Source organism: Protopterus annectens, chromosome 15.part0, assembly GCF_019279795.1.
Source record: "Protopterus annectens isolate FY-2018-M chromosome 15.part0, PAN1.0, whole genome shotgun sequence".
NCBI lineage: Eukaryota > Metazoa > Chordata > Ceratodontiformes > Protopteridae > Protopterus > Protopterus annectens.
In genome coordinates, this window is record NC_056749.1 from 773438788 (window position 1) to 773461021 (window position 22234).

The 22234-nt window shown below is 44.2% G+C and overlaps 1 protein-coding gene across 1 annotated transcript in view; it reads left to right on the top strand.

The window, feature by feature from the left end:
* Positions 1-22234, top strand: part of LOC122789882 (mast/stem cell growth factor receptor Kit-like) — a 666793-nt gene that overhangs the window by 58632 nt on the left and 585927 nt on the right. The window contains exon 2 of the mRNA XM_044057314.1: positions 9822-10018. Within this exon, the coding sequence (XP_043913249.1) occupies positions 9822-10018 (197 nt within the window). The remainder of the gene's footprint in view (positions 1-9821; positions 10019-22234) is intronic.

Genomic DNA, 22234 nt, shown 5'->3' on the forward strand with positions numbered 1-22234 from the left:
AAGCCCAGTCAATTATACCTTGTGAGACTCAAACCCTGCACCTTGTGTTTGTAAGGCAAACACCTTAACCATTAGGCCACCCTCCCCACATTCCCTTCCATCTTTTTCCCAAACCTCAGAGGTGCATCCCCAATGTTCCACCTAGTCAGAGGGATATATAGCAGCACTAGAAATTCAAAAGCTGCTTCAGGAAAGAGTCATCCAAACAGTTCCACCAGACCAGATAGGATCTGGATTTTACTCCAGATTCTTTTTACTGCCAAAAAAGACAGGGGACTGGAGGCCAATGTTGGACCTCAGTGTATTGAACAAATTTGTACAACATACAAAATTCCAGATGGTCACAGTTCAGTCTGTCCTTCCTTTTCTGTAGAAAGATGCTTGGATGTGCTGTATAGATCTTCAGGATGCGTATTACCACATAAAGATGGACAGACGCTCTAGAGGATATCTCCACTTCCGGCTAGGAGCCACTCATTACCAATTTTGAACGCTGCCCTTTGGTCTCACCACAGCACCCAGAGTGTTCACCAAATGCATGGAAGTTGTAGCAGCTCACTTAAGGCTGCAGGGATTCCATGTGTTTCCGTATCTAGATGATTGGCTCCTCACCACCTCCACCAGGCATCTACTGCTTTGCACCATAGAATTTGTTCTACGCCTTCCCAGATCTTAGGCATTTCATTCGTGCCTATATTATATAAGCGAATGTACTGAATTGTGAACGCTATATAATCGACCAACAATCCCCGAAAACCCAAAATGTCAAACACATGGATCCCAGGGGAAAAAATCGTTGATCCGTTAAAAACAAAAATCAAAACACAAAATAAAATGGGGGGAGGTTGTGCCACCCAAACTCTCCCTACTTAAATATACCAACTCCGAGATCGCACCACAGTGGAGGAGATGGCAAAGTCCCAAAAACGGCCCAGTCATTTTTTTTCCCTAGGAAAAAACATCACTGTTCCGTGCTTTCGGTATTTTGCCATTTCACGTAATGACGCTTGACTAAACAGCATTCGCAATTCATTGTGTTCACTAAAATAATAGGAATTAATTGGAGCAAAACTAAATACAAAATCGTGTGTGGCCTCCCTTCCTCATCACAGGTTGTTAAAGTTGAGGTCTAACCTTCAAGTGATATTCTCTCAAGACAAAGTTCCTGCTCATCTGGTTCTACAACTTCTTGGGTGCATGGCAGCAACAATCACTTTAGTCTCCCTTGTGAGGTACCACATGAGGCTGCTGCAAAGGCTCCTGGCATCACAGTGGTCACTTTTAACTCACCCCCTGTCTCATCCAGTCTTAATAACAAATCTCTGCAAGAAAGATTTATCTTGGTGGATGAAGCCGGAAGAGAATCTGTGGAGTCGTCCCTTCTACCCCTCTCAGCCCAAGGTTGCTTTCCTGATGCGATCCATAATGGATTTGATGATCATTCTTTGATGTCTCTCTGTCTTTGCAAAACATTTCTTAAGGGCACTTTGAACCCTCCTTTCAAAGGTCCCATAGCGCTTTGGGATTTAACCTTAGTCTTGCAATGCTTAGTTCGTCAGCCCTTTGAGCCAGCAGCCACTTGTGACCTCAAGTTTTTGTCCTGGAAGACGCTCTTCCTAGTAGCTATCATGTCTGCTAAGAGAATTTCAGAGTTACAGGCTCTGTGTGTGAAGCATCCATGTATCATTTTCCACAAAGACAGACTTTTGCTCAGAACTAATCTCTCTTTCCTTCCTAAAGTGGTGTCGGACTCCAATATCAACCAGACCGTAGACTTAGCAGTCTCCTTTCCAAAATTTTCAAACAAAGGTGAGTACTGCTTGCATTTATTGGTTGTCTACATAGAATTATGTTTTTATTTAGACATAACAAAATCCTCTAGAAAATCAGACCAACTATTTCTATCCTTTTCAGGTACCAGATACAGCAAACCGGTTTCAAAGGTTACCTTGTCAAACTGGTTGAGAGATTGCATTACATTTATATATAATCAGAATAAACTCGATCTACCAACAAAAGTTAGAGCTCATTCTATAAAATCTATTTCCACTTCAGCGGACTTCCATTCAGATCTTCAGTGGAAGACATATGTGCATCCACAACTTGGGCTACCCCTCATACCTTTATCACTCATTACAAATTGGATGTGGTCTCCAGGGGAAGAGTATCTTTTGGTTCTGTGGTGCTCAGGAATATCCTGCTGTAGGACCCCCCATGATTCAGAGTAGTTGGGGACTCTGGCTCAACAGTCAAGAATGAATGAAGATTGACAAAATCAGATAAAGAAGTTATGATATTCTTCGTGTTTCACTGTTGCAGTCATCACATTTGGGGTATCCTGCCAGGGGTAGCCCTCAGTCAGCCCGAATACCAGTGGCTTACTATTTCTGCGTCGGTTGCTGTCGCTCCAGGACTGACGTCAGGCCATCAGTGGTATAAAAACAGGCAGCCGACGCCATTACATCAGTCTTTCTTGCCGAGGAGCCCAAAGCAGAAGCAGTTTGCACGAGTGCCGGTTGGCCGCTACCTGAATTTTCATTTCTGAATTGAAGTTGAAGTCTTCTAAAGCTAAGTACCCCTTTGGGATCCTTTTTTCTTGCTCTAACCGATATCAGAAAAAGTTAGCAAATATCTCGCCTGTGGAAAGCAAATACCACACCAAGACTTCCATTCTTAGTGCATCGCCTGTTTAGGTCCAGACCACGACGTCCCCCGCTGTTGCTTTTGTGCTTTGTTCAGTGCCAGAACTATTCTTCGTCGGACCCTTATTGTAGCTAGATAGTTTTGCTCTCAGTCCTCGAATTCTGATATGGCTTCAGTAAGCCATCCGACTACGGATCTTTCAAAAAAAAGTAAGGATAAAGACAGAGACAGACCGTACACATCCAAAACTGCCGATAATGCTTCCATTAAGCTAGTCATCAGGCCACTGGTCTTCAATGAAGCGTTTTCACAGCCCCTGATGCCTGCTTCTGTGGATTCGCAGGCTGCTATCGAGACTTTTTTGGAGTCTGGTATGATGCAAGACTCTTCTTCGACTAAGGATCCTGTGGATGTCTCTACCTTGGATGGGTCCGGGGACACTGAGCAGGCACCACCTTCCGAGGAAGTACTTCACACTACCGATACTTGACACAGACCGACGACTTCTTTTGCATCTTCAGTTCTTTCAAAAGCAACCGAGTTTCTAAGGCCCAGGGTACAAACCACACCCAAAAAAATGACGACCCAAGCTCAGGCACCTGCTTCCTTGCCTCAGTCCCAAATGCTTAAAATGGCGGAAGACCTTATAATGCTTATTACAGGAAGCCAGGCTACCCCTTCTAAAAGAAAAAGAGACTTGTCCCCAGTAGTTTTATCTGAACAGGAGTCCGTTGACTCTGATGCATCTGAATATGACGACATGCAACCCCTCTCTGCTTATGAGGATTCTGATGCCGAGGAATCCATCCCTTCTGCCTCTCCACCCGAGGACTTTTCCTTTGGGGAAACCCTACATACTTTAAGGGAGCATTTCCAATGGGAATGTCAGGACTGTCCTCAATCAAAAATGAGACTCAGGGAATTCTTAGATCTACCACAGCACAGACCTCTGGCCATTCCTCCTGTCCTGGATGTTGTGGATGATGTTTTTATGGAATCCAGTCTGACCCCTGACACCCTCCCTCCTGCTCCCAGGAAACCTGACAGTATAGTAGAGTCCCTGACTCGCACAAATTTCTTTTCAAAAATCCTACAGCTGACCCAGAGGTCATCTCTCAAAGACCTAAAGGAATCAAAGCAACTTCAGCTAAGAATCCCACCCCCTCAGATAGGGATTCCCGAGCGTTAGACAGATGGGGTAAAAACATATACACCTCTGCTATTCTTGCTATTAGAGCATTAAATTGTTAGTTCCACGTGCTGAAATATCAGCAACATACCATGGAACTCCTCAAACAAAAAATATCTTCTTTTTCTGCTTGTGCAGAAAATAAAGAGTTACAAGAGTTAATGCATGTCTGCAAGTGAAGTAACTAAGCACACCCTACAATGTGGTTTTGATGACCTAGAAGCATCTTGCAGGGCAGCAGTCACCGGTTCTGTCCTTAGAAGGCATGCTTGGCTTAAGGAACATACCTTCCTAGACCGTGTCAAATCAAAATTATTTGGACGCACCCTTGAACAAAGACAACTTATTTGGCACCAAGGCAAAAGAGGTCTTAAAAAAGATGGAAGAAAAAGCTAGATTTATGTAGACAGTTAAAAACTTCTTGCAGGTCCAGCCACCAAGGTTCAGTATGCATTGCCCCTCCAAGCACTGGTCCTTTCCTGCCCCCTCCAGGCCAGCTCAGCCCAGACCCAGGGGAAGCAGACCCCCCAGACAACAGCCCCAGGGAATGCAGAGACCTAATCAATGGAGTTCCTCCTCTTCAAAAACGGAGTGCAAAGCCACCCCTTTATGGTAAGAACTCACAATGACTTTACACTTCAACCCCCTTCCTTCTGCCCACCTGCTCATGCCCCTAGGAGGAAAACTCTTCTTCCACACAAGAAACTGGGCCACCATTACCAACAACCACTGGGTCCTCAACATAGTGTCCCAGGGATACAAATTTTATTTCCACACTCTGCCAACTCCAAAAGGGTTCCCAGATCTTCCTCCAAACTAGTGGGTAGAGGACAAAAAGCAAGTCCTTTCCCTGCTCTCCACGAGGGCCACAGAGCATGTTCCTGCAGAACAGATAGGCCAAGGTTTCTACTCCAGGCTCTTCCTGGTACCCAGAAAAGAGGGCACATGACACCCCATCCTCAATCTATCCATTCTAACACCTTTCTGGTGATACCAAAATTCATAATGCTCACCCTCCAGCAGCTTCTACCTATGCTTTCCAAGTATGCTTGGTTAGGCACCCTAGACCTAAAAGTGGCCTACCTACACATCCCAATCATGCAGGAAATACCTACGTTTCAGGGCAGGATCAATGTACTTTCAGTTATCTGCACTTCCCTTTGGCTTATCTACTGCTACCCAGAGTTTTCACAACATGTCTGGCTCCCGTCATTGCTTTTTGCAGGCAAAGAAATATTCAAATTTACCCATACTTAGATGACTGCCTGATTCAGGCAGACAGTCAAGAAAAGCTGCTAAAGCACCTGACCTTTGTAAAGGACCTGCTGACCTCCCTAGGGTGCACTATCAACGAGAAGAAATCAAAACTAGTCCCCACACAAAAAAATTGTATTCCTGGGAGCAAGTCTGGACACAGCATCCCTGATGGCATTCCTTACTCCAGAAAAACAAGCCTACCTGACCAGCTACTTCTCTCAACTAGCCACCAGAACCCACTTATCCGCAAGGAAAATCCTGCAAACTCTAGGGTTCATGGCCTCCTGCATTCTACTAATTCCATATGTCAGACTGCATATGAGGTAACTACAATGGTACCTAAAAAGCCTTTGGTGTCAACGCTCTCAAGACCTGGAAACTCTTATACCAATGATAGCCTGTCTAAGGAAAGATTTTCTTTTGTGGGCAGCAGCATGCAACCACAACAGGGGACTTCCCTTCTCACAACCCCACACCACCCAGACCCTCACTACAGACGCATCAGACTATGCCTGGGGTGCTCACCTGGACGGCAGGTGCATTCATTGCCAATGGAGCCCAAATCAAATACGTCTGCACATCAACCAAAAAGAGATGTTAGCTGTTCAGCATGCCCTGACAGCTTTCAAACCCCTACTCTCCCCGGGGCCTCTACTGAACAAAACAGACAACACCAGAGTGATGTGGTATACCAACAAGGAGGGAGGGACTCACTCTTATCCTCTCTGCAGGCTCGCTATGAGCCTTTGGCACATGGCCTCTGCCATGCAACTACACCTGTTAGTTTATTTGCTGCCAGGCTCTCTAAACTCTCTGGCAGACAACTTAAGCAGAAACCTGCTAAACCCACACGAGTGGCAGCTAGACCACCAAACCTTCACCCTTGTAAACCAGAAATGGGGCACCCCGAAGTTCGACTTCTTTGCCTCCCACTCCAATTATCAGCTCAGGAAATTCTGCACCAGGGAACCTCACAGCAAGGCCTGGAAAGTGGATGCTCTATCCTTCCAGTGGGTAAAACTCTCAGTCTATGCATTTCCCCCTCTACCACTCATTTCATGGGTACTGCTCAAAATAAGGGAAGAAAAGCCTAGGACAGTCTTGATTGGCCCAGAATGGCCACGTCTGCACTGGTATCCACTACTGCATAGCCTGCCACCATGGCACATACCTCAGATCCCAACACTCCTGACCCAGAGGAATGGAGAATTCATGCATCCCCAATTGCAGACCCTCAGCCTGGCAGCCTGGCTTATTCTCTGACCTCTTCTCAAGTTGCCAACTTAAGCAAACAAGTTCTAGATGTTATACGTGAGGCCAGATGCCCTAGCACTAGAAAATCCTATGCTGACAAGTGGAAAAGTTTTTGCACCTGGATCCAGGCTAAGGGAGCCAGAATGGCACAGCCCTCCGTACCTCTCATCCTGGATTACCTGGCAGACCTACTACACAGGGGTCTATCCTTCTCTTCTATTAAAATGCATGCCTCAGCCATCTCTGCTCATTACAGCACAGAGCTACATATCTTCTCACACCCTGTCATCAAACAGTTCCTAAGAGGGGCTAAAAACTTAAGGCCACCCAGAAGAGCTCCTACCCCAGCTTGGGAACCTTAACTTTGTGTTGGAAAAGCTCAGCCTGCCCCCTTTGAACCTGCAGCTTCAGCAGAGTTAAAATGTCTCTCTTGGAAGACAGCCTTGCTCCTGGCCATCACTTCAGCTAGAAGAGTATCAGAGCTACAAGCACTTATGGCTGTAGAGCCCTTCATCATTTTCCATGCTGACAGGGTCTCCCTTAGGACTAACCCATCCTTCATGCCTAAAGTGGTGTCCACTGTGGCTCTCAACCAATACATTAATTTGCCCACCTTTTTCCCTAATCCACAAAACAAGGGGGAAAGGATTCTGCACTCTCTAGATGTGCACAGACAGCTCGGATTCTACCTGGACAAGACTAAATCTTTTAGAAAAACTGATCAATTGCTTCGCTGCACGAGCAGAGGACAAGGCCGTATCCAAGCAAACAGTTTCCAAATGGATAGTATACTACATCCATTTATGCCACAGACAGCACGGGAAACCACTACGAAAGGGGTTCAGGCACCTAGGCAGCGAGACATTTCCATGTGGTGCATTAGACTAGGGACACATGGCTGACGTGACATTTAGCTGCAGAAAAATATGGCTGTTTGCAAATTCCCTGTTGGCAAAGAGAAGAATATGTTGCCATGCCCACAACTTCAGTAAACAAATGCACAGAGGGAAAACAATGTCCATGGTCCCCAAGGGAACATGAGACAGCAGGCAATATGGCAGGCATCAGCAGCAGGCTGGCTAGAGGGCATGTCAATAGCTGTAAAAATGCAGTGCACAATGGGCAGTGCCTTTATAATCAGTGTGTGTGTACCACTACCCCCTTCACAGTGTCTAGGGAACATTACCTAAAATGCATACTGCAGCATAAATGTGACTACAGTAGCCTGCAGGATTTCCTCCACGCTGTAGCACATTTCTACATGTTGTAGTTACATAAGTATGTACTGTACACTGAGCACAGCACTTATAACTTCTTCTGCCACCATGCATTTGGTTATTAAAGCTGTGAGCATGGCAGTGTATGCTTCTCTTTGCCCACAGGGAATTTGCAAACAGACATATTTCTCTGCAGCTGAATGTCACTTGAGCCATGCGTGCCCAGTCAAATGTTGTTGTTGTTGTTTTTCTTTCGGCTTTTCCCGGTTAGGGGTTGCCACAGCGGAACTCTGGTCCACTAATGATTGGCAGTCGATTTATTTTATGGTGCTGAATGTCACTTCAGCCATGCGTCCCCAGTCAAATGTTGTTGTTGTTTTTCTTTCGGCTTTTCCCGGTTAGGGGTTACCACAGCGGAACTCTGGTCCACTAATGATTGGCAGTCGATTTATTTTATGGTGCCGAGGTGCCAGCCCGACACCCAACCTTCAACGAAGGCACGCCCATTCACGCATGTCTTTCCAATGCCACTCGACCGCGGGGAGGACATGCAGACTCCACACAGAAGGTGCTCCAGCTGAAAATCGAACAGAAGAACCTCTTGCTGTGATGCAACAACGCTACCACTGTGCGTCCCCAGTCAAATGTACCACAGGAAATGTCTCTCTGTCTAGGTGCCTGAACCCCCCCCCCCTCAAAGGGGGTCAGGACACATTCTACCAGAGCAACCTCCACCTCTGCAGCTTTTCTCAGAGGGGTCCCCACCAGGGACATCCTGGAGGCTGCAAAATGGACATCTGTTCATACCTTCACCCAGCATTACCACTTGCCTATCTTCTCCAAATCCAGGGCAGGCTTTGCCACCACAGTCTTGCAAGGCATCCTAACCAGCCCTCAGTCTTCTTGACTGCCTCCACCCTTTTCTTCAGCTTTGGGAATCAACCCAAATGTGAAGACTGCAACAGTGAAACACGAAGAACATAGCACAGTTGTGTACACTTACCATAAGTGAAGATTTTCAAGTGTATTCACTGTTGTAGTCCTGGTTTCCCTCCCTCCATCCCCCTTGTCTCTCACTCTCTCTGTCTCTCTCTCCTTACAAGGACATTTTGGTATTTACTTTCTACTGGTGGTGTTCTTCCACCATAACCTGGCTCCCTATTGGGGGCTCCTGACAGGTAGGGCAAGAAAAACTGATGTAATGGTGTCGGCTGCCTGTTTTTATACCACACTGATGACCTGATGTCAGTCCTGGAGTGACAGCAACCGACGCAGAAATACTAAACCTCTGGTATTCGGGCCGACTAAGGGCTACCCCTGGCAGGATAACCCAAATGTAATGACTGCAACAGTGAATACACTTGAACATCTACATTTATGGTAGGTGTACACAACTGTACTTTCTTACCATAATGTTTTATCTGATTATTGTCTATGTGAAGACGGCATGCTTTCCCTGTGTCCCTGTTGGTTTTCCCCAGGTAGTCACATTTTCTACAGCTTTCCATCCAAGTGTTGTGGATTGGCTGCTGAAAACAGTGCATGTATATCCTGAGCACTGTTACCCTTATGGATTAGATTGTGGAGGGTCATGGTCTAAGACCAGGTCATTTACTGTGTTAACAAATTAATAAATTAAATCAAATTGTATCAGGTTTGTCCGTACCCTCATTATGCAGATTTTCAGAAAATGCATATCCTTCTCAGAAGTATAAACTATCCTTGTTGTATGTCGTTTAGTTTAGTGCTGTGGCCTTTTTACATACAAACAGACCAAGTAATGTACTAGCAGTAAATTATGTCTGAGCATGCCTGTGCAGAAATGATTCTTAAAGAAGGCAAAACCGTTTTGCTAAAAGTTACTTATTTTGTAGATGTATTTTTGGCTTTTCATAGTACGTCATCGCTCAGCTTTCTTCAGCAGACTGTCTGGCTTTAACTTCTGATTTTATTTATTATTTTGTTTATTTTTTATTTTGCTCAGTGATGATATTTACTGAAATTGATGCCTGACATGGAAGTGTAGAAGCATGGATGTTCATATTTTATCTCTTTCCAGCCACTTACGTTTGGGGTTGGTACCAGTGGCTTTCACAAGATTGAACAAAAAATAATCTATAGTTGGAGACTTAACTGCTGTAGAGCCTTAATATGACCTGAATCAAGAGATTCCTTTAAAGATCTAATCTTGTATAATGTTGCTATGAGTGTTAGCCTTATCTTGTACAAAAGTGTATTACCTGTCTGTCTTACTTATTCAGATGTATGGACACACCTGGTGCTTCCCAAGAGAACAGACAAGTCATCTCTAGAAATGTGTCCACTCCTGTCTTTGGAAACATCGAGGTTGAGAGCACTGTGGCATTGTCTAATAAACAGGATCATAAAACCACTGTAGAATGCGTAGCTTACAATGAAGCTGGACAAAGTTTTGCCGTCTTCAGGAATAACATTGAAGGTAACTGTTAATAACATTAGGCTCTGCTTTGTGATCTGTAGCCTTTTAGTCTACTCAATGTTAATCAGATGTTTTAGCCAACTGTTAACAGTCCTTCCTCTTTCATGCTACTGAGCTTTAAAGGACAGCTTTTCAATTCATGGTTTCCTTTCATAAAGAAAAGACAGTCTGTTACAATTCACATTGTGTAAAATGTGTGCGTTATTTCTTTTGGTGATTTGTGTGCACACTAGAAGTGCAGTCAAAGTGTGTGCAGTGAATAGATTTGAAAGAAGTACATTTCTTTACAACACCTTCTCTGAATTTCTTACTGCAGTAGTCAGTCAAGCAGGAGAAGAACCCAATGATCATCAAAGGAGGTGCACAGCCTCTGAAATATCTGTAAAATGTAAGGGCCGTACTAGTGAGAAATGACATTGATTAGAAACAAATAGAAAATAGACCCATTTAAAGCAAAGTTAATACAGATCTGTTTTATTTCCCACTGAGACACATAAGAAGAAAAAGGACTCAGATATTGTGATGTCACTGAACTGGCAGACACTGTGCTGAGTTTTGGTACCTCACTGGAACATGAAAAATGTCATAAGCTAAGATTACAGGGGATAAGTCATAAATGAAGGAGAGGTTAGCTAGTTTTTAGTTTTATGTCCATCTGCTGTTGGAGTAAAGTAAAGAAACTGCCTAGAAGGATAACCATTTGGGAAGGATTATTGTTAATTACCTGGTTGCCAAACTTATTCACCGGGGCTGCACCTTCATTTGGTCACTTGTAGTCAGTGTACTGCCCCAAGTAAGCAAGTATAAATAAATAAACAAGCTGTAATCTTTAGAAGTAGCGTATGGCTTGTGTGTGTCGTCATGTCAGTGTTACAAACAGTAATATTAAAAGCACTGTTGTTTTGTTGGTTTGCAGCTGCAAGTCATTGTATACCGTTAAGGTAGGTGTGTTTCTGGGAGAAAGCATCAGCAGTGCAAGGTAGAAGACTTTCTGTTTTCATTTTTACTCATTTTTGTAGCAGCAGGCTATGGTGATGTGTGAAAATGTAAAGAAAGCAATGGCTTACCGAATATTTATTAGCAAAGTGGAGCTTGTAAGCCTGCCAGGTACCCATCCCACTCTTACCACACCACTGGATCTTCAGTGGTATCACAGCTAGGATGGTGTGGATGTTCTTTCTGTAGCAGTGGTATCACAGCTAGGATGGTGTGGGTGTTTTATATATATATATATATATATATATATATATATATATATATATATATATATATGCCTCAAAGTTAGAATATATAAATGGGGGGTGCAGGGGGGGCTTGCTTCTAGCATGCACAAAAATCACCAAAAGAAATAACACACACATTTTACACAATGTGAATTGTAACAGTCTGTCTTTTCTTTATGAAAGGAAACCTTGAATTGAAAAGCTGTCCTTTAAAGGTCAGTAACACGAAGGAGGAAGGACTGTAACAGCTGACTAAAAAAAGAAGTTTACGTACTCACCATAACATTCCATGTTTGTAGTCTATCTCACCCTTCATTCTTACACATGGGTTCGGAGCCAATCCTCGGCTCCGACTTGGCCTTTTTACAAGCTCAGAGTTTTCTAGTTGGCTCGTGGCTAGGTAGGTATCCCATGGTGCACCAGTACAATCCCCAGATCTCGTTTGCCGCTTCGACGAGTTTGGATATGCTTCTTCTTGGCCATGGCTAAGTCTAACACATTTTGCTAATTTTTTGACAAAATTTTGCTGTTTTTCATATTTAGATAGCTTCTTAAAACTGTTATTCGAGTCCTTTTGTAGTTACTATAGTTTTTTCAGTGTTAAGTATTTCTGAGAACAGTTGACCTTATCGTTCTCTTTGGTATCGTGTGTGCCAGTTAGTTTCTTCACTGGGGTTGTGTTATATATTTATATACCCCTAGTTTCAGATATTGTTGATATTAGTGCTTGCAGGCACCTTTGCGCGTAGTTTAGACTGTTTGTGCTTTTTAGGTAACGTTTCTCAGTATATTTAGATTAAAATGAATAGATTAAAATAAATATTTTGCTTGCGGGGCTCCACTTTTTGGATTTGCAGTTAGAATGGGGTTTTCCTTTTACCTTCATTCTCTTGTTTTGCGTTATAAAAGATTGTATTTTTTCTCTGGTGTGTGTGAGATTCTTTCGTGTCTAGGTCCGTTTTAGTTAGAGGACCTAGATTTTCTCTCTACTTTCTCTACCAGGGGTTGGCCCGTTTAAGTTACAGGACCTAGTCCTCGTGGTTGTGTCTTGTTGATACTTTAAGGGCTAGGCCCGTTTAACTTAGAGGACATAGTCCTTCCACTTTCCCCTTCTTCTCTGTGTGTCATGTGTCTGATTGCAGTCTTCTGTGAGATGTCTGAGGATGTTAAAGATCATAAGCCATCTGGCTTTAAAAAGTGTGTTAAATGCTCACAGAAGATGTCCATTAACGGATGGTCACAGTAACTGCGTATACTGTCTTGGGGCCATCCACTTACAGGAAACATGCCTATTTTGTCACTCATTTAGTGCGAGCATATTGCAGTAGAGGAAAAATAAACTAATATTAAAAGGTCTCCTTAAGCCCTCTTTTGAGGAAGATCTGGCCAGATCTCCCTCCTCTGCTAAGTCTCATGGATCTAAAAAGGAGAAATCAAAATCTTCTAAGAGGCCCTCCCCAGCACCGGCTGGTGCATCGGAGCCGCCTCTCAAAATTTCCAAATCTGACAAACCTGCTGCCTCCTTGGCTCCATTGAGTTTGGAGCCGATCGAGGGTTCTACTACTACTAATGTTGCTACAGTGTCAGCAACAGGTAGTTCGGAGCCAACCACTGATGGTAGACATCGGAGCCGGTCTACGGACCGTTTACCGGTCTCCCCTACACTAAGGTCACCCATATTACAGAGATCCTGTTCTCACACACTGTCACCCAGGTCTTCCAGGAGTTTATCGGAAGATGTGGAGAGAGTAGTGGTGAGACTTCTGAAGTAATCTGGCTTACCTAAAATGTTGTTGGCTCCGACCCAGTCGGCTCCAGGGCCACTTGAGTCCTTTACCCCTTCTGTGATTCCTCCTCCAAGCTGTGCTGGTCTTTCGGAGCTGGAGTTTTTGGTACCGCTGGTGGAACCCTTAGTTCCTGCTCCCCCTGAGGTTGCTTTGCAGCCGAGTTCCACTCCGACACACTCGGTGCCATCCGTGGTGTCTAGGAGCCGAAGCTCCCCAGTCGGCCACGACAGGGACGCCTGGAACCGAGCCTGTTCGGTACCGAGCCTTCCTCAAGGCACGTTGGCTAGGGTGAGCTCAGACCCTACATCTGTCTCGAGCCGATGGCTCTGGAACCGGTGGCATCCTCGGTCTCCACTGAGCTGGGGAGGTCTTCGGAGCCAAAGAAGTCAGCATTCAAGATGATGAGGAGTGTGCTGTCCTGATCATCAGCTCCTACCAGGTGTACCGACACTCTTCCCCCTAGGACACCTACTTTTGTCTTAGCACCTACTCCCTCTCTGGACAGCAGAGACCCGCAGTCTCAGGAGCCACCGGCTGGTGGAACCCATTCTTCCAAGACCTCCCTGCAATATCCTTCCGAGGAGCCCCTACGGAAGAGAACATTCAAGAGGAAGCATGTAGACTCCCAGGACGAGTCTCTTACCTCGGACACCGATCTCGAGGAGACAGAAGGGTCCCTCAAGTCATCCTCTGATGATGTTTCCTTTGTAGACATCCTGGAGATCCTTAAGCAGAGGTGCGCTGGCCCACTTTCACCCCTTCTGATGAGGAGTCGGTGTACCTGAAGGCTTTTGGGTCTCAACCTTCAGCCTTTTGGGTGTCTCCACCTTTCGACGAACTGTTAGAGTTCATTAGTCGGAAGGTGTGGGGTACTCCTGATGCCTTGGAGCCAGTCCCCAGGAAACCAAATAAATTTTTATCAGCTCCCAAGGAGAGGGAATTTTTGTCAAATTGTGTTCCCGTACATGCCATGGTGGTGGTGGCGGCCACTAAGAAGGAGCTAGCAGAGACTTCTTCTGTCCATCTGCTGAATAAAGAATCTCGAACGATGGACAGATACAGGAAGCATATATTTTTGTCAGTGGCATTTACACTTAGATCGCTGAGCTACCTTACACACTTCACGAGGCTTCAGAGAGATCTCCTTAAGGAGTTAGGAGAGACTCTACAAGGTACATCCACTGAGGGAGTCCCTGCGAAGGTGTCTACCCAGTTGTCCACCTTGAATTATATTGTCAACTCGTTCATGAGCTCATCTCTTATGCAGCCGATGGAGCGAGCAGAACAGCGGTTTCAGGAATTTCCCTAAGGTGTCATTCCTGGATACGCTTGTGTAATTTTGCGGAACCGTTCAAGTCTACCTTTACCAACGTCCCCTTCGACGGTTCTTCATTGTTTGGACCTAAGGTAAAGGACACACTCACCCAGTGTGAGCAAGAAGGGAAAACACTCTCTGCCGTGGGAGTACATTTTACCGTCACCTCTAGACCATACCCTAAGGGTCAGAGAGGTGTTAAAATATGGTTCAAGAAGTCCCAGAGGTTTTTCCAGGATGCACAGGGTGACTCCTCCTTCAGAGGCAAAGGAGGAGGAGGAAATGGTAGACATCGTCCTAGAGGCAGGGACGGACCGGAAAACCAGGGAGGCCGTGATTCATTTCGGGGCTGGCCTTACCAGCACTCCTGATGTAGGGACTGACTGTGCTTCTCTGGAGCCAGTCTGGGGTCGCATTTCTTTGTATCTGGAAGCCTGGCTAAGTATCACTCAAGACAAATGGGTACAAAGAATTATCACCAGAGGTTATTTCATACCCTTTTCTTTGCCACCTCATGTTCCCAAGAGGATCCTGGATGTTCCACCCAATCACAGGGATCAAGCAACTGTGGAGGTCAACAAGTTGCTGGCAAAAAGAGTCATCCAAACCGTCCCCGCAGACCAAATAGGTTTCGGAACTTACTCCAGATTCTTTTTAGTGACAAAACGTACAGGGAACTGGAGGACCATCTTGGACCTCAGCAAATTAAACGAATCTGTAAAGAAGGACAAGTTCCGGATGGTGACACTGCAGTCTATACTCCTATTACTAGAGAAAGACACTTGGATGTGTTCAATAGACCTCCAAGACTTTTACTGCCACATAAAAATGGACAGAGTGTTGAGGCGTCATCTACACTTCCGGCTGGGAGCCAGTCACTACCAGTTTCGTGCTGTGCCCTTTGGTCTCACCACAGCCCCCAGGGTGTTCACCAAGTGCATGGCAGTAGTGACAGCTCACTTGAGACATCAAGGATTCCAGGTATTTCTGTATCTGGACGACTGACTCCTGACCACCCCCACCAGGCATCTACTTCTTCAGACCAGGGATATTACTATTCAACTTTGTACCCAGTTGGGGATTACTATCATTTGGGAAAAAATCTGCCTTATTGCCCTCTCAATTTGTGATTTTTATAGGTGCAGAAATAGACACAGCAGCCATATTGTCTCGTCTTCCAATAGAAAGTGGCACATAATCTAGTTCTTCAAATTCACCGTCTTCTCCCCCTCTGAAAAGTCAAGGCCAAGACTGTTCTGAAGCTTCTAGGGACCATGGCTTCTACCATACTACTAGTGCCACTAGCCAGACTACATATGTGGATTCTTCAGTGGCTTCTGTCGACCCAGTGGTCCTTTCAACAACTACCCTTAACTCATCACATTTTGCTGATAGACTCTTGCAAGGAGGACCTCATTTGGTGGATTCAACCCAGTCAGTTAACCACAGGTACTCCATTTGTCCTTCGCCAACCCGTTGCCACTGTGACCATGGATGTCTCACAGATAGGGTGGGGGGCATTATCTAGGCAGGACTGTCCAAGGCACTTGGCAAGATCATGAGGCTCTCCTGCATATCAGTGTTCTAGAGATAAGGGTGGTGCTCCTGGCGTTGCAAGCACTTCATGACCTTCTTTCTCTTGGGACAATTGCAATACTATCAGACAACATGTCGGTAGTATGGTATATCAACAAACAAGGCAGAACCAGATCATACCCACTGTGTCGAGAAGCCATTCGAGTTTGGAAATGGGCGATATCTTCCCAGTACTTTCTGGTGGTGATGCATATCCCGGGGACAACCAACGTGATAGCCGACAAACTCAGCTAGGCAAATTTGATGCCTCACGAGTGGTCTCTGAAGCAGGATATAGGGGAGCAGATTTTCTACAGATGGGGACAGCCTTGCTGCGATCTCTTTGCCAGCCCAATCAATGCCAAATTCAGCAGATATTTCTCCCTCGTCCCCCCTCCAGGGGAGTCACCAAGAGACGCACTTGTTCATGATTGGCCTCCGGGTCTCTATGCTTTCCCTCCCTTTCCTCTCGTATCCAAGGTGATTCAGAAAGTGGAAAAGCTGGGAAGCAAACTGATCCTCATTACTCCTTACTGGCCTCGACAGGTTTGGTTCCCCTTTCTCGGGCCTCACCTTCTAGATGATCCATGGATCCTGGACCCAGTGCCAGCTTTCCTGGCGCACATGTCAGGTTTGCTTCACCCCACCTTACACACCCTCAATTTGACAGCTTGGCTGCTCCAGTTCCATCCCTAGTCAGGCTTCACAACTTCTCACCCTCCGTGACTCATATCGTCCACTAGGAAATTATATTGCAGTAAATGGAGGAGGTTCTCTATCTGGGCTGAGAAGTAGAATGTTGACCCTTATAGCGCTTCCTTTCCGGTGATTCTGGAATTTTTGTCTGAATTTTCCACCAGGGATCTGCAGCTGCCACAATCAAGGTTCAGTTAGCAGCGATTTCTAATTTTCACTACAAGATTCTAATCTGTTGTCACAGGTTGTGCAAGACCTTCCTCAAAGGTGCCACTTTGTTAACACCCCCTCTTTCAGGAACCAGTTGCTTCATGGGACTTGAATTTTGTGCTATCCAAATTAACGTCTCCACCCTTTGAGCCTTCTCATTCGTTGCCTTTGAAATTTCTGTCTTGGAAAACTTTGTTTCTGGTGGCAATCACATCTGCTAGAAGAGTGTCAGAGTTACATGCACTGTCTGTCAAACCCCCTTATTTGATATTTCACAAAGGCAGAGTATCTCTTCATACTAATCCATCCTTCATCCCCAAGATCTGTTCCCATAACACTTTGAACCAATCCATAGAGCTTCCGCTGTTCTTCCCTAATCATTCCAACGCAGCAGAATACAGGTTTCATCAGTTGGATGTTCATAGACAGTTACATTTTTATTTACACCAGACCAAGGAATTCAGGAAGTCAGACCAATTATTTATTCCTTCTCCAACTCCAGATTAGGTCTACCAGTTTCCAAAGTGACACTCTCTAATTGGATCGCTAGCTGTATAGCTTACATTTACACTTCTAATGGTAAGCCTTTACCTTTCAAAATTAAGGCTCATTTTATGAGATCTCAGTCTACCTCTGCAGCCTTTCAAGCCGGGGTCCCACGTGATAATATCTGTGCAGCAGCAACTTGGGCTACCGCTCACACATTTATTACTCATTACAAATTGGATTTAACCTCCAGGGGTAGAGCATCCTTTGGTTCCACGGTACTCAGGAGTATTTTTCCTTGAGCCACCCAAAAGTAAGGTGCTAGGGACGCTGTCCCATGTGTAATAATGAAGGCGTGATAGGACTACAGAACATGAAGTTATGTACTCACCATAACGCTCCATGTTTGTAGTCCATCTCGCCCTTCATTCTTACAAGCCCACCCACCTACCCCCATCTTGGAAGTATCTGGAGACAGAAAGGTTTTGCTATTATCATTTACTGGAGACCTTTTATTATTGGGTTCTTTCTCTATGGTTATTATTATTTCTGTGCGTTAGCAGCAAACAAGATCTGGGGATTGTACTGGTGCACCATGGAATACCTACCTAGCCATGAGCCAACTAGAAGACTCTGAGCTTGTAAAAAGGTTGAGTCGGAGCTGAGGATCGGCTCTGAACCCATGTGTAAGAATGAAGGGTGAGATGGACTACAAACATGGAAAGTTATGGTGAGTACATAACATCTTTTTTTAGCCAGCTGTTACAGTCCTTCCTCCTCCATGCTCCTGAGCTTTAAAGGACAGCTTTTCAATTCATGGTTTCCTTTCATAAAGAAAAGACAGTCTGTTACAATTCACATTGTGTAAAATGTGTGCGTTATTTCTTTTGGTGATTTGTGTGCACACTAGAAGTGCAGTCAAAGTGTGTGCAGTGAATAGATTTGAAAGAAGTACATTTCTTTACAACACCTTCTCTGAATTTCTTACTGCAGTAGTCAGTCAAGCAGGAGAAGAACCCAGTGATCATCAAAGGAAGTGCACAACCTCTGAAATATCTGTAAAATGTAAGGGCCATAGTAGTAAGAAATGAGATTGATTAGAAGCAAATAGAAAATAGACCCATTTAAAGTAAAGCTAATACAGATCTGTTTTATTTCCCACTGAGACACATAAGAAGAAAAAGGACTCAGATATTGTGATGTCACTGAACTGGCAGACACTGTGCTGAGTTTTGGTACCTCACTGGAACATGAAAAATGTCATAAGCTAAGATTACAGGGGATAAGTCATAAATGAAGGAGAGGTTAGCTAGTTTTTAGTTTTATGTCCATCTGCTGTTGTAGTAAAGTAAAGAAACTGCCTAGAAGGATAACCATTTGGGAAGGATTATTGTTAATTACCTGGTTGCCAAACTTATTCACCTGGGCTGCACCTTCATTTGGTCACTTGTAGTCAGTGTGCTGCCCCAAGTAAGCAAGTATAAATAAATAAACAAGCTGTAATCTTTAGAAGTAGCGTATGGCTTGTGTGTGTCGTCATGTCAGTGTTACAAACAGTAATATTAAAAGCACTGTTGTTTTGTTGGTTTGCAGCTGCAAGTCATTGTATACCGTTAAGGTAGGTGTGTTTCTGGGAGAAAGCATCAGCAGTGCAAGGTAGAAGACTTTCTGTTTTCATTTTTACTCATTTTTGTAGCAGCAGGCTATAGTGATGTGTGAAAATGTAAAGAAAGCAATGGCTTACAGAATATTTATTAGCAAAGTGGAGCTTGTAAGCCTGCCAGGTACCCATCCCACTCTTACCACACCACTGGATCTTCAGTGGTATCACAGCTAGGATGGTGTGGATGTTCATTCTATAGCAATGGTATCACAGCTAGGATGGTGTAGATGTTCTTTATATATATATATATATATATATATATATATATATATATATATATATATATATATATATATATGTATATATATATATACATATATATATATATATATATATATACACCACAGAGTTAAAATATATAAGTAGAGGTTGTGGGGGGGGGCTCAGGGGGGCTTACCTCCCTGCTTATCTATAGTGTAGATGCATTTATTTGATTGTGTGTGGGGGGAGGGGCTTGTGTTTGTTTATGTGTGTACTGTATGTGTAGCGTAGTTTCGGCAATTTGAATTTCGCAGTTATGTGTTTTCGGAGTTATGAGTTGTGCTTGGGTTTTCAGCTATGTAATTTCGAAATACTGAATTTCAGAATTTCAGGATATATACAAATATACATATATAGAGATATTGATATATAGATATAGTCATTGGATTTGCCCCTGCACCAACCCAGACTAACAATCTCGGTCTTACCATTCTCACCTTTACTGATCTCACTACTGCTGCACTATGACTACCTGTCGTTAACCTTACTGATCTCACTACTGCTGCACTATGACTACCTGTCATTAACCTTACTGATCTCACTACTGCTGCACTATGACTACCTGTCATTAACCTTACTGATCTCACTACTGCTGCACTATGACTACCTGTCATTAACCTTACTGATCTCACTACTGCTGCACTATGACTACCTGTCATTAACCTTACTGATCTCACTACTGCTGCACTATGACTACCTGGCATTAACCTTACTGATCTCACTACTGCTGCACTATGACTACCTGTCATTAACCTCACTGATCTCACTACTGCTGCACTATGACTACCTGTCATTAACCTTACTGATCTCACTACTGCTGCACTATGACTACCTGTCATTAACCTTACTGATCTCACTACTGCTGCACTATGACTACCTGTCATTAACCTTACTGATCTCACTACTGCTGCACTATGACTACCTGTCATTAACCTTACTGATCTCACTACTGCTGCACTATGACTACCTGTCATTAACCTTACTGATCTCACTACTGCTGCACTATGACTACCTGTCATTAACCTTACTGATCTCACTACTGCTGCACTATGACTACCTGTCATTAACCTTACTGATCTCACTACTGCTGCACTATGACTACCTGTCATTAACCTTACTGATCTCACTACTGCTGCACTATGACTACCTGTCATTAACCTTACTGATCTCACTACTGCTGCACTATGACTACCTGTCATTAACCTTACTGATCTCACTACTGCTGCACTATGACTACCTGTCATTAACCTTACTGATCTCACTACTGCTGCACTATGACTACCTGTCATTAACCTTACTGATCTCACTACTGCTGCACTATGACTACCTGTCATTAACCTTACTGATCTCACTACTGCTGCACTATGACTACCTGTCATTAACCTTACTGATCTCACTACTGCTGCACTATGACTACCTGTCATTAACCTTACTGATCTCACTACTGCTGCACTATGACTACCTGTCATTAACCTTACTGATCTCACTACTGCTGCACTATGACTACCTGTCATTAACCTTACTGATCTCACTACTGCTGCACTATGACTACCTCTCATTAACCTTACTGATCTCACTACTGCTGCACTATGACTACCTGTCATTAACCTTACTGATCTCACTACTGCTGCACTATGACTACCTGTCATTAACCTTACTGATCTCACTACTGCTGCACTATGACTACCTGTCATTAACCTTACTGATCTCACTACTGCTGCACTATGACTACCTGTCATTAACCTTACTGATCTCACTACTGCTGCACTATGACTACCTGTCATTAACCTTACTGATCTCACTACTGCTGCACTATGACTACCTGTCATTAACCTTACTGATCTCACTACTGCTGCACTATGACTACCTGTCATTAACCTTACTGATCTCACTACTGCTGCACTATGACTACCTGTCATTAACCTTACTGATCTCACTACTGCTGCACTATGACTACCTCTCATTAACCTTACTGATCTCACTACTGCTGCACTATGACTACCTGTCATTAACCTTACTGATCTCACTACTGCTGCACTATGACTACCTGTCATTAACCTTACTGATCTCACTACTGCTGCACTATGACTACCTGTCATTAACCTTACTGATCTCACTACTGCTGCACTATGACTACCTGTCATTAACCTTACTGATCTCACTACTGCTGCACTATGACTACCTGTCATTAACCTTACTGATCTCACTACTGCTGCACTATGACTACCTGTCATTAACCTTACTGATCTCACTACTGCTGCACTATGACTACCTGTCATTAACCTTACTGATCTCACTACTGCTGCACTATGACTACCTGTCATTAACCTTACTGATCTCACTACTGCTGCACTATGACTACCTGTCATTAACCTTACTGATCTCACTACTGCTGCACTATGACTACCTGTCATTAACCTTACTGATCTCACTACTGCTGCACTATGACTACCTGTCATTAACCTTACTGATCTCACTACTGCTGCACTATGACTACCTGTCATTAACCTTACTGATCTCACTACTGCTGCACTATGACTACCTGTCATTAACCTTACTGATCTCACTACTGCTGCACTATGACTACCTGTCATTAACCTTACTGATCTCACTACTGCTGCACTATGACTACCTGTCATTAACCTTACTGATCTCACTACTGCTGCACTATGACTACCTGTCATTAACCTTACTGATCTCACTACTGCTGCACTATGACTACCTGTCATTAACCTTACTGATCTCACTACTGCTGCACTATGACTACCTGTCATTAACCTTACTGATCTCACTACTGCTGCACTATGACTACCTGTCATTAACCTTACTGATCTCACTACTGCTGCACTATGACTACCTGTCATTAACCTTACTGATCTCACTACTGCTGCACTATGACTACCTGTCATTAACCTTACTGATCTCACTACTGCTGCACTATGACTACCTGTCATTAACCTTACTGATCTCACTACTGCTGCACTATGACTACCTGTCATT